Raw genomic sequence first — 13,523 nt, forward strand, 5'->3', positions numbered from 1 at the left:
CAGAGGACTCTCTCCCCTTCCCATGTGACTTGCATGACATGCTGACTCATGACAGCTGCTTCCCTGCTGCTGCTGCTTCTGCTTGCTTCTTCCTTGTTCTGTGCCACCCCTTCTCTTCCTGTGGAACAAGCTGCCTGTCTGTGCCCAGAGATTGGTTTTAGGACCATTTCGGAACTGTTGGCTTGCTTTCCTTTCTCACCCCATCCCCAGTTGCCCTTTGGGGTGCCATGGAGAGATGACGAGGCTTCATAGTGTTGCCCCCTCCCAGACATTCTCTCAAAAGCTTCAGTTACTGTTAACTTTGAGGAGATCTGACCCAAAAAAAGGTTGGAGGTCTTATTCCAGGGGTGGGGAACCTCTGGACCACCAGACATAGTTGTAGTTCCCTTGTATCAGGGCCCATTCATTGGGGGTGATAGTCGTTTTAGTCCAGCAAAATATGTAGAGCCATAGACTCTCTCATTCCCAGAAGTTACACATTCAGGAACTGTTTCCTGTAATCCTACATGCTTGGTTAGGAGATTTTTAAAGGTGTCACCTAGGATTTTGAATATGGTCTCGTTCCTCCTCATTGGTTCACTCTGAAGAGCCCAATCCACTTGTGGTCAAATAGCACCTGTAATGCTAACCGAAGAGATTTGTATCTTGGCTGCCCCTGTGCTCACCTTGCTGGACCTCAGATTGTATTCTCATTTGAAGGTGGTGTCCCAGTGCCTAGTCAGAACTCCTGACTCCTTGAGTCAGCCTTTGGCTGCGTGGGTGTCATACACACCCACAGTGGACAAAACATGGAGCATGGTTTTTCAGTAGAGAATCTGTGGACCGCTTCAGATCCCCTACTACAGTGTTTCTTAAACTTGGGTCCCCAGCAGCTGCTGGACTACAGCTCCCATCATTCCTAGCTAGCAGGACCAGTGGTCAAGGATGGTGGGATTTGTAGTCCAACAACAGCAGGAGACCCAAGTTTGAGAAACACTGGCCTACTGTGTCTCTTGCTAAAATACTGGGCTGGGAATGAGGAAATCTGGACTTCAGGTTTCACCTCTGCCATGATCTCAGTGTGTGACTTTAGGAAGCCACCACCTGTCAATATCAGCCTTCCAGAGAAGATGATATTGGCCTGTATTACAGTACTGTTGTCAGAGTGAGTGAGATTTTAAAAAATAATAATAGCTGGGAATACTTCTGTTCCACAGTTCAATTTCTGAAGATGACCTGTTAAGAATTATTGCTACTCAATACTGGTTCCCTTGGGACGCGGGTGGCGCTGTGGGTAAAAGCCTCAGCGCCTAGGGCTTGCCGATCGAAAGGTCTGCGGTTCGAATCCCCGCGGCGGGGTGCGCTCCCGTTCGGTCCCAGCGCCTGCCAACCTAGCAGTTCGAAAGCATTCCCAGGTGCAAGTAGATAAATAGGGACCGCTTACTAGCGGGAAGTTAAACAGCGTTTCCGTGTGCGGCTCTGGCTCGCCAGAGCAGCGATGTCACGCTGGCCACGTGACCTAGAAATGTCTTCGGACAGCGCTGGCCCCCGGCCTCTTGAGTGAGAATGGGCGCACAACCCTAGAGTCTGTCAAGACTGGCCCGTACGGGCAGGGGTACCTTTACCTTTACCTTTACTGGTTCCCTTAGTTCAGAACTGATTCACTGTGTTAAATTACACATTCTAGCAGTTTTCCAGTTTGCATGCCCAGCATCTTAAGGAACTGCAGAGTAAAGAGCACCTTCTGGGTGCATAGAGGGGACTGCCCCAAGGTGGCAAGTTGATGATGCAGGGGGAGGCAGCTCCACCTGACATCTATGTTGATGACTATCTAGAATAACTCTTGTCCTCAATGCTTGGATGGCTTTAGAGCGGATAGGACAAAATCTGTGGAGAACAAGGCTCTCGGTGGCTGCAAGTCTGGATATCTGCATAGCAGCTCCAGTATCAGAGGCATTTGGCTCCTGAATACCGGCTTCTAGGGATCAAGAGCTATCGTGCTCATGTCCTACTTGTGGCTTCCCAATGGTTGACCTCTTTGGGAAACCAGAGGGCAGGTTAGACTGGCCTTTGGTCTGATGCAGCAGGGCTGTTACCATTCTTCACGTCTGCCCCCCGCCCTCTGGGGACGTCACTATGGATCTGGCTGTTGCTAATGAAGCCCATGAGAAGTAGCTCGGCAAGAGGTTCCTTGTCATGGCGAGATGTGCTGGTGGGTCACTGGTAGCCCACTCCCACCTGTGATCTCCTCTTCTGCTACATTGCCCCTTGTCCCTCGGGGTTTGAATTCCCCTCTTTACCTCTTCCAATTAGCACAGCACTGCCACTTTGCTAACTACTGAGGCCTCCAGCTGCTTTGGGTTCAAGGCTGTGCACATGCGCATTCAAGTACACATTTGCAGTTATGGCTCATTTGGGCTGTGCTTAGAAAGGGGTTGAGGGTGGCTTTGCCCTTCGTAACCACACGTGGCCTCCTTTGTGATCCCAAAACTTCCCCTCCCTTGTCCATCTTCCCATCTTTTGAGGGCCCACCCAAGAGTTTAGAAAGCTGGAAAACTGAGATAGTGTTATGCACTGCCTCCCAGTTTGTTTCCGAGGACAATTCAAAGTGTTGGTGCTGACCTTTAAAGCCCTAAACTGCCTCGGTCCAGTATACCTGAAGGAGCGTCTCCACCTCCATCGTTCTGCTCGGACACTGAGTGCCGAGGGCCTTCTGGCGGTTCCCTCACTTTGAGAAGCCAAATTACAGGTAACCAGGCAGAGGGCCTTCTCGGTAGTGGCACCCGCCCTGTGGAACGCCCTCCCACCAGATGTCAAAGGGAAAAACAACTACCAGACTTTTAGAAGACATCTGAAGGCACCCCCGTTTAGGGAAGCTGTTAATGCTTAATAGATTATTGTATTTTAATATTCTGTTGGAAGCCGCCCAGAGTGGCTGGGGAAACCCAGCCAGAAGGGCGGGGTATAAATAATAAATTATGATGATGATGATGATGCAGGGAGCACGGCAGCTGAAAGGTGTTTCTTTCCTTCAGAAATGGGGCATGGGTTCCAGCAAGCAAGACCTGCTCATTCATGGAGGATAAGACTGCCGATGGTTATTGGGGCTCATTGGCTGCATTCTGCCTACACTGTTGGAGGCAATACGCCTCTGAATCCTAGTTGCTGGTAAAGATTTTAGGGATAGTGTGATTCCACCTGGTTGCAGGTTTCCCATTGGTTGGCCAATGTAGGAACAGGATGCTGGACTAGATGGTTCTGTGGTCTGACCCTACAAGGCTCTTCCTACATTTTAGTCATGGGGATACTTCAGGTAAAAGCAGTTAAGGCTTTTATTGGCTTCTCCTCTTTCTTCCCCCCTTCCCATTTGTTGGCATCCGTCTGTCTCAAGAGACAATGGAGTGCACCTCCGGGGTGAAGTCAAACCACTGTGTTGGCAGCACCAAAATGGCCTCCCTGGGGTGCAAGCCTGGGCAGAGTGTATGGAGGTCCTGGGCTGCCCAGATGACAAGACCCCTCTATTGGACTCTGATGTGGTTCAAAGGAAAGCAGAGCAAAATGTTTGGCAGCAGCTTGGCTGCAGCAGTTGCTGGAAGGAGGCGTACAAATAATTTATTCCCATATATTCATTACGAAATTGAAAGTATTTGTGCAAATATCCAATCATATACAAAGAAAAGGAACCTTGCGTTCAAATCTGTATACATCTATTTCCAGCAGTGCTCTCATTATATAATGCGCAGTTGAACTGCAAACATCTCCTTACGTTTTCATACTGTATCTGCTGGCCTAACCAAAATAAACAAATCCCATCACTTCCTTAAGCAATCACTTTTTCCTGGTGCAAAGATCACTTTCCAGTGTTGTGCAAATTCCAGTCAATGAGAGCAAACAGTGTTGGATCACATAAAGAGGAAAATCGTATTTGCACAGTTCAGCAGAAATAGAAAGTTCAAAAAATTAAATGAACCTTTCAGAGCAGTTCTACAAAAAGTGCTACACCCAGATGCATATTCTTGTAGGACTTGTAAAGAACACTTTTGATTAATGTTTTCAGCCACTTCCATGACTCTTGAGTGCTGCCAGGCGCCCATCTTACATTGAAGTTCCCAAGGATGTGTTCCAAGTCAATTAACTGATGCCATAGGTGACATGTGCCATTTCACCCTTCCTCTTTCCCTGTGTCTCCAATAAAGACATTATTATAAAATAGTTATTATTAGTAAATTCACACTGCCCTTCACCCAAACACCACAGGGCAATTTAACAGCATTAAAAATCCAAAATGAAAACAAAACCGTAATAAGAACAGCAAAAACTGCAATATCTTCTTTTCTAGGTTACAGGATTTGTTGCCTCTATTATGGGAGACACTGCGGATGAATACCTAGTTCAGAGTTCTTACTCGGGGCCAGCAGTGTTTTGGGCGCTGTGCCAGTCTCTGCCCAAAGGCTGGAGCAGGAGATGCTAGGACGTGAGTGTGAGAAGGAGGCAGATTATATAGATGAGCTTGGCAGCCAGTGGGAAGGAGGCAAGGGGAAGGAAGACGAGCCAAAATGCAGAGATGGAGAACGCTTTGCAAGTGAGGGCTGGACCGCTTGCAAGTTAAATGCAGAGCATGGCAGTCAGTGAAAAGGAGGCCGGCACCATTTGTGACTCACAAGCTGATCTGAACGCAGCACAGCTGCACATTCTGGCCTGCCCAGCTGTTTGACAAACAACACCCTCCCCAAAACACACACACACACACACTTTTCTGCAGTCAGGTTCAGAGTTTCATTGAACCCTTGGTGGGAAGTGGTGTAAGGACTTTGCAAGCAGAGTTGTTCCCCAGGATGGCATTTTCTTGCCTCTGGTCATGCATCCCAGCCTATTTCCCTTTTCTCCCTTGAGCCTCCTCCTCCTCCTTCCCCGGCCCCCAATTCCAGTTTCCTTCTCATGGCACTGCTGTTGCTTTCCTGCTCAGCATTCAGCTGTTCCCCTGAGCCTGGTAACTTGTCTGGCTGTAGGTAACTCCTGTCTCTTTCTCTTTCTCTGTGTGTCTCTCTTCTCTCTCCCTTTTCTCCTTGTGTGCGTGTGTGCGCGTGCGTGCTTGCTAACAGGGAGGATTCAGGTCTCTTCAGGTAATGCCTTTTCTATAACCCTACTCTGGTTGGGAGCGGGAGGGTCCGAGCATTGGTGCAAGTCACTTAGAGCCCACTCTAGTCTCCAATCCGTAGCTCAGTGCACAACTAAAACAGAAGTCAATATATAGGGTCAGTCTTTGTGGAGATGGGGAGAAGCACAACTCCTTGGCTAGAGTACCACTTTCATTGTGCAGAGGGCTGAGAAAGAGAGTCACGTGAATCGGCGTGATCCATAACGGGCTTCCTTTGCATCCTGGCAAGGGGTGGAGATGTTCTGTACAGATCTGGCTGCCTCTGGAACATCCTCTTGCTCTTCTTTAATTTCTTAAAAAATATTTGCTCTGTGGGTTGCAGAATTCACTGCTCTTGTCTTCTATTCCCCCCCACCCGCTACCTTGCCTTGCCCATGTGATGTTGTGTTGCATCCTGGGGCTTGTATGCATATGCTGTAGCACCTCTAGAAACCCCAGGTTGGCTGCAGATGAGCTTCATGTGTTAGTTCTGTGAAATTCGGGAGAGGCAACGCAGGCTTGAAATTGCCTAGTGTTGCCAGTTCCTGTTGGATGTAGTCAACTATCATTTGATCTTGAGTTTTGAAGAAACTTGACCCTTTTGTAGTCAAGGTAATTTGCATCATGTATCCTCTCTGCACATCTTGCATTGAGTTTGTTTTGTTGAGTTTTGGTTATGCTTATTTGACTAAGGAGGACCTACACACATAGAACAGTATAGCATTGAAGGTCTGCAACAGGAGACCCCAGGCTAAATTGAACCGTTTTCTCTGCCCCTTCAGCTTTATTTGTGGACAAAGTGGTGGGCCACTCTTAAGAGGTGGAAGTGCCAACCCACCACCATTCTCCTGTTTCTCACAGTGGTCCTTCAGGTAAACTAGGTTGCTGCCTAGGGCCGCTGGAGGATTGTGGCTTCTGCCATCTTATCATAGAGACCCTGTAACTTTCTGTCTGGAAGACCAGAGCAAGGCATGTGGAAATTGGCCATTTGTTTTTCTCTGCAGCCTTCCAGGTCCCGAAACTTGCTTTCCTTCTTCGAAATAAAAACAAAAGGCTTGGTTTGCAGAGAATCCAGGTTTGGCAGTGGCAGTCCCTGTGCCATGCCTTTATGGGTAAAGGCAGATTCTTGTGCGCCACCTTCTCCACGTAGCCACAGCCAGATTCTTTGGGAGGTGGACATGGGACTGGCAGCTGTGTCTCTGGGGTTTCCTCAGGCCAGGCCTTGCTAACCAAGCATGCCCCTCTCTCTCTTCTCTCTCTCTCTCTCTCTTGAAGCATTTCTACCAGAACAGGGCCCAGCCTCCGACAAGTGCTTCCCGGGTGCAGAGTAATACGTCGGCTCGGCCTGGCCCACCCACTCATGTTTATCCAGCTGCTTCCCAGGTGATGATGATCCCCTCACAGATCTCCTACCCTGCTTCGCAAGGCTACTACATCCCTGGACAGCAGGTGAGGGCTAGAATGGGGCTGAGGGCAGACCTGGAGAGCTCTTTGCACTTTCCCAAGCGAGCCTTGTCTCCGGGAGCCTGCTGCTGGCTTGTTTTTCCTCGGGCCTCTTGATAGAGTTGTGGGTCAGGCTTCAGACCCTCGCTCCTGGCGCCCTCACCTTGACTGCGTACCTGTTAACCCCCAGCACTCTCCTCCTGCCTCCAACGTTTCCTGTGGTTATCTATGGGCACTGCTGTCTTGTTTCGTAAAATAAGATCAATGGTAACCCCGCTTATGCATGTGCACACATTCCTAGCAAACATGCTGGTCAGAAACAGGGCTCTGGCAAGCCCTGGGAGCAGCAGGGAAATGTCCACAGTCCTGATGAGAGGGGGCAGTTGCAGAGATTTGGCACGTCTGATATGATCCATGTCCCGCTTATTGAGCGATAGGAGCTTAAGAGGTAGCAAAACTGCTCTTGCAACCCTGCGTGTGAACTATTTACTTCATAGGACACATAACCCACACTATCCTAGGGCTTGGGGTGGGTAACCTGCTAATTATGCTGCCCTTTCCCTCCTCGTTCACCCCAAAAGAGTTTGAATAAATAGCATCTTGCACCATTTCAGGAAACCATGAAAGACCGGGCTTGGGTGAGTCACCCAGAACTGAGGGATGACCACTGAGAACATTTTTGTGTGTGTGCACGTTTCAGAATGGTTTGATGCACCTATGATGTCTGTATGGGCTGCAGAGTTTAATCAGTTTAAACCATTTTGATCAACTCAAAAAACAAAATATGACCCCTGATTTTGTCAGGTAGTCAAGTCTTACTGACTTACTGGTTGGTTTTAATACAAGTCTTTTCAAAAGCTGCAAAGGGCAAGCCTTGTTTTTCAGAAAGCATTAACTTGTACAGGAAGGCAGGGGGGATCTCTCATTGGTGATGCCTGCATCAACTCCTGGGCACACCATAAAACAAACAAACAAACAAACAAACAAACCGTGCTGCTGTTTTCTTTTGAACTGGTGTGTATTCTTGTGTGAAAATGTATACAGAGAGGATGTTGACAATTTATTTCACTCGTACTGTTTTTATCAATTTGAGATCTGATCCACTTGCAGCCCTAAGCTCTCCTGGGGTATGTGTCTACTATTTATTTAATTTCTATGCCACCCTTCGTCCAGGTATCATAGGGTGGTTTACAATATAAAACCACAAAAAACATAGGAACAAACGAAAACAACTCCTGCTCCCTCTACGTTTTAAAAGGCCATGGATTGTTTAATTAGTCAAATGCCTGGAAGAAGATGAATGCTTTTGTCTGGTGCCTAAAAATATATTGTTGGGGTTCCGCAGTTGCTCCCCTCCTTCCAAGCGTATTGTTGCCCATGGAAGCTGCCCATGCTCCTGGGACACTATGATCCTTCCACTCCCACATTTTCAGCCCAGATGGTGCAGTGGAGAGGCTACTGATCTGGGGGTGTTGTTGTTGAATATGTGTGTGAGTAGGCTGCACATGTAATTCTTTCAGGTGATGGGTATCCAGCTACTGGGTACCTTCCAGCCTCACTTTATGCCAGCATCCATCATAAGAGTGCTTTTAAGCTGGTGGGGAGAAGCTGCGGAGGATCAGAAAGGTTGTAGACAAATGGTATCAGGTGGCTTCTGTGTCAACCCTTATCTAGGATGGGGCATAGAGTTATGTAGTACTGGATAAGGGATGAATGAGCAGGTGCTTCGTGACTCATTAAAGCGGATGCAAAAGAGCCAGAATTTGGAAACGCCCCCTTTAGTTAGAAAATGCCTTCACCACCTCTAGGGAGGTTGGATGTAAGCTTTGGAAAGCCGCAGCTTGGTCTCCCCAGGTTTACGAGCCCCCTAGTGGGGTTGATGGTGTCTTTTGTTCTCTGTGTTTATTGCGGCCTTGCTTATGGCCCCGCTCCTCTTGATCTGGTGAACATTACTGGGGCATTACTTCAACCCTATCCCATTTGTGTCAGGTCTTCCTCCTCCAAGCTTAATCTCAGGCACTTACTTGCTACCCTTTTCTTCCTTTTCCTCTCTGACCCAGGGCCGCTCCACATACGTTGTTCCGACTCAGCAGTATCCTGTTCAGCCAGGTGCCCCCAGCTTTTACCCTGGAGCCAGCCCCACAGAATTTGGCACCTATGGTAAGGGGACGGGTATGACTGTCATTGTGTGGTGTGTGTGGGAAATATATCACTACATGTTCTGTTTGTAGCATTGCCGGGGGTTGAACTTCCAGTTCCATTGGGGTCCCTTCCAGTTTTAAGATCCTGTGATCTTGATGGTGTGTAAAATTGCAAAATTGCAGGGTGGGAGCAGCTTTTTCTTTGCCCGACTGAGCTCTGATGGCATCCAGTGTGTTTCTGCTCTTGATCCTGTTCTGCAAGTTCCATCTATGTGCAAGATGTCTCTGGGCTCGAGTCACCTTTGCAGTTTAGCCTTGAGCAGTGGTTTTACTTGCTGTGAAAGTGTGGAAGTCAACTGATGTTCTCCTTGCTTGATTAAGTTAGAATTCCTTTTGCCGCAGTCATTCAGTGGCACGCACAGTCAAGAAAATCTGGGGTGGAGTGGGGAGAGAGGACGTTGTGGGAGGGAGAGAAGTCTAGTTTGACTTAGGTCTTAAACTGCAAAATGAAAGGAGGGTCTCGATTGTGGGAAGCCTCCAATTGAGTGTGGTTAAGAATTCACTTCTACATCACTGTTCTTTACCCAGGTTAGGGACCAACTCTTAAATAAAACACAGAACCAAGGAAACTAATTCAAGTCCCGCATCCAGGAGGGACCATCAATAAAAAGTATTTACACTAAACATTTGGCCCAAAAATATAGTTTTCCAGTTTTACAAATCACTGAATAGCAACCCAGTGTTCTGATTGGAAAATTATTATAAAACTAGGTCAGTTACAGCCCGATTCAAAATTGCTTCTGTTCTTTCTGATTGTTGATTCGCACGTGTGTGTGTGTGTGTGTGTGTGTGCGCTTTCCAAGTGATTCTCCTCTGCCCCTCACTCCCTTCAGACTAGAATATGGAAGTGCAGGAGTATCTAATCACTGAGCAAAATATGTTTTCAGAAGAGACTGGGGGTGTCCCATGTAGTTGGATTCTTACCTCTGGACTGCTAGTCTATTCCCTTTCTGTGGCTGTGCTCTGGAAATCTAGCTAACAAACAAGCAAACTGAGTGGTGCAAGAGATTTTTGTTCCAGGAGGTTGAGCCTATGATTTTTGACAAGATTGTAGGCTGCGCGCGATTGTAGGCTGTGCTCACTATCCCAATTAGTTGCAAGGTTAGACAAAGAGAGACGCTGTAGAAGGAGAGTATATTGGCTCAAGATTACATAGTAGATGCAGTTGCAAATAGGTGTGTCATTGTTCCATTTTCAGTAGGGGATGAGAATTAAGGGCCTTAAGAACAGGGTTCTGGGGAGGGCAGATGAGAACCTCCCTGTGTGTGTATGTCAAAGAGACCTTTGCTAGTATGAAAGCAAAGACTGCAGCATAGTTATTAAGGGATTGAGCTATGAGACAGCAAGTTGCCCCGTTCACATGTTGTCTCAGCCATAAACTTGCTAGATAGCCGATAGCCTGAGGCAAGCTGCCGTTTTTTGCTGTCAGCCTCTCTGTCTTTTTACAGGGCAAGGGGGAAGAATTGTGGCCTACGTTAAAGGGCCATTGTAAGGATCACTGAGATATAACGTATGTGAATTGATGTAAAAGTTCAGAAAACTCTTAGCACTTTCCCTATAAAAGCAGAGTTAACTGTGAGATGATCAGGTCTGTTGGAGTTCTGGACAGCACCATTTAAGATCACAAGAAGGTCTGAGCAAAGGGCTTTCTAGTCCAGCATCCTCTTACCTACAGCTGCTTGCCAGATGCACCTTGGGAGTCCTATCAGCTGGTTATGAAGGCAGTGGTTCTCTCTCCCACAGTTGCCCCCCAGAAACTGGTATTCATTGTATGCTGGCTCTGATACCAGGACTTGAAAGAGTGCAGGGTGGGGCAGGTGTGTTTATGCAGTGCTTTTTTCCTAAAAAAAATGTTTTGAGTCAAGAAAATCACCATTTTTATGGTTCAAATTGGGAAAAATAAATACAGTAAATGGACAAAAGTACAAAGATTCACAAAATGTTTAGGGGTATGCGTCCCCCCAGAAAAAAACTTTTTCATGTGCTAGTTCACACTACACACAGGGAGATCTTTGTATTGGAATCGTGTTTGAAAAATGTATGATCTTCCACTGTGATTTTGAAGCGGTGTTTATAGGAGCAGGCCACACGGAATTGGCACTACTACAGGTGCCGCAGAATACCCATTCCACATTTGTAAGAGCTCAGTCCTTTAGTGTGGCAGCGGCTACGCTTTGGAACTCCCTGCGCATTGACATCGAGCAGGTGACTTGATTTTACTCATTTTGGCGACTGCTAAAAATCTCCTTGTTTAGACGAGTCTACTCAGGTGCTTAGAAAGTTGAGACAGTTTTAATTTGTTTTCGTATTCTGTGTGTTCTAAAATGCAGTTGCCTTTTTTTCTTGATTTTCTTGTTTTACCTTTATTGCTTGGGGGATTTTTGATTTTTCTTTCTTTTTTTTTTTACAATCAAGCAGCGTATAAATTTTATTAAATAAAGACGTGTTTGATAAAGATAAACATAATGGGGGGGGGGGGGGTTGCATGTGCTGGAAGGAGGCCTAGTCTAAAACTGATCGATTTCTAGTTTAATTTCCTCTCACCCCCTTGCTTTTTACCAGATGCGCTGATTCTCACACTTCAAGGAAGGGAGCATGCAGTCCCAGTAATAAGATTTTTATTAAAGTTTTTCATACTACAGTAAGATAACAGTGTGTGAGTGTGAGAAGTAGAGCCTTAGCTCTTGCTGGGGTGGCAGGCCTGTGTCTGGGCTGCATCACTTCAGACTGCATGTGTGGGCTCAGGTGATCAGATGTTTGTTCTTACAAGACGTTGCATGCATTTTGGGGGCTGGTGGGGGATTTCATTGTATGGACGATTGTTAAATCGTGGGAACCCTCACCTGCAGTCTGAAAATGTACAGCTGCCACCCAGGTTAGCTACCACAGCAAGAACTAGGCCAGAGAAACGGGTAGCAATGTGAGAATAAGAAACCCCACCACAAGGGACTTCTCTGAGAGGCCTCCTGGTGGTACTGTTAAGAACAGGGGTGGCCTTAAAATGTTCCATCACCCATCTGCTCACAAGATGGCTCAGCGGCCAGGGAGGATGGCAACTGTAGGCCAGCAGCACCTGTGTGAATGCTCTCAGTTTCTCCATCTCTGATCTAGAAACTTGGGGAGGTGTTTGGTTAATTGCAAAGCAGAGATTATTGGGAGAGTCAGAGTGAGCAGGTAAGGATATATATTTGGAGCGAGATGGAAGGGTGAAGCCTAACGGAGGAAGTGTTAAGCCAGCCCTGAGCTGCACATTCAAATAAATAAAAGAAAACATGCAGTGGAATGGCAGAAGAATTGGAAAATCCAGAGCCAAGCTCCCATGTCAATTTCCCGCTTGCCAGCTTTGTTGGTGCAGATTTTCTTTCCAATCCCACTATTGCCTTAGGGATACTTAAAGTCCCTAGGCACCCACCCACCCAAATGGTTTGGTTTGTTATTTATTGTCAAAGGATATAAGGCAGGGATGGGGAGCTTGTGGCCTTCCAGGTGTAGTTGGACTCCAACTCCCATCAGCCCCAGTCAGCATGGCCGACGATCAGGGATGATGGGAGTTGGGAGTCCAGAAAATATCTGGATGGCCACATGTGTCCCCATTCATGGCGTAAGCCTGGGAGGTTCACACATTCGTCTCTTGTCTTGCTACCCCTAAATGTCACAGAAATGGGACATTTCTGAAGCCCGACTCCTGTTGGAAGTGATCCTGAGCTGTGAAACAATAGTTCTGATGGCAAACTGAGGCCGTGGTTCCCCTGGCAAGAGGGCGTGGGAAGCAGTCTTGCATGACATTCCCTCAAAGTGACTGAGAACTGTGCACACTTGTTCTCTTCAACTCCCGTTTGGTCTCAATACTTTTATTTGTTTTGAAATAATTTCGCCCGCGAAAATACAGTTCCAAGAGCGACTCAGCACTAGAGTGTTGGATCATGCCCCCTGTTTGCTTGGGCAGGTTGGGTGCCGGATCCGTCTTGTCTCATCTCTAGGGGCCCCTCTCCCCTCCTCCTTTCTGGTGGGGTCAGTTTAATCTTTAACTGCCCAGCCAGTGGCTGCGCAGACTTTAACCTCAGCCTGGCTTTGGATTGCTGTGGCAGCACAGTAAGGGAGCTGCGGGTTTCGTAGCAGCCCCTGACCCAGTCACCCCTGAAGTGGCTTTTAGTCTTACGTTTCCAAGCCACAATGGTGGCTGGGTTTGCGCATGCGCAGCAGGGGAGACAACACATTCTCAGCTCTGCCTTGCACAGATTTGCTGCTGTTGGAGTACACACTCTCTCCTCACCACCCCAGGATTTAATATTTCCTCAAAGCTCTTCTGTCAAGTTGCCTTGAGTGTTTGGTCCTCCTCTTCCTCCCTCCTTCCCTCCCTCCCTCCCTCCTTCCCTTCCCCACATGGGGCTCACATGATCACTGAGCACTATTGCTATATTTAGCCTGGACCTGTCCCAGTCTGCTCCTGCAGACTCAGAAATGTGAGCTGAGGCCTCCATCCCATCCCAGTCCTGCATGTCATAGTTCTTTCAGTGCTGCAGAGGTTGCAAAAAAAAAATCAACCCGCCTGCCCACACCCTTTCCCGAAAGGTAGGTGCATTCAGCTTCTTCAGAGGGCTGAGTTGCAGTGGGTGTGCTGAGCCTGATATGCTGCCTGCTCCTATCCCATCCCTTCCGTGCAGAGTTGGGGCATCTAGGAGAGAAGCTTGTGTGTTCAGGACCCCAATCTGACTCCTGTGCCTTGAGACCTGGAGTAGCAGGAAGCAGTGGATCAGTGCGCA

General features: G+C 47.7%; 1 protein-coding gene across 35 annotated transcripts in view; it reads left to right on the top strand.

The window, feature by feature from the left end:
- Positions 1-13,523, top strand: part of EIF4G1 (eukaryotic translation initiation factor 4 gamma 1) — a 78,296-nt gene that overhangs the window by 23,811 nt on the left and 40,962 nt on the right. For 20 of the 35 annotated variants that reach the window (XM_083441801.1, XM_083441798.1, XM_083441800.1 and 17 more), the window contains 2 exons: positions 6,392-6,565; positions 8,620-8,719. In XM_083441801.1, coding sequence (XP_083297927.1) covers positions 6,392-6,565; positions 8,620-8,719 — 274 coding nt within the window. Of the gene's footprint in view, positions 1-5,081; positions 5,103-6,391; positions 6,566-8,619; positions 8,720-13,523 lie in introns of all 35 variants that reach the window. The other 15 variants (XM_083441794.1, XM_083441828.1, XM_083441816.1 and 12 more) reach the window with 2 other exon arrangements.

The sequence above is a fragment of the Podarcis tiliguerta genome, assembly GCF_965153285.1.
Source record: "Podarcis tiliguerta genome assembly, chromosome: 5".
In the NCBI taxonomy this organism is placed as follows: domain Eukaryota; kingdom Metazoa; phylum Chordata; class Lepidosauria; order Squamata; family Lacertidae; genus Podarcis; species Podarcis tiliguerta.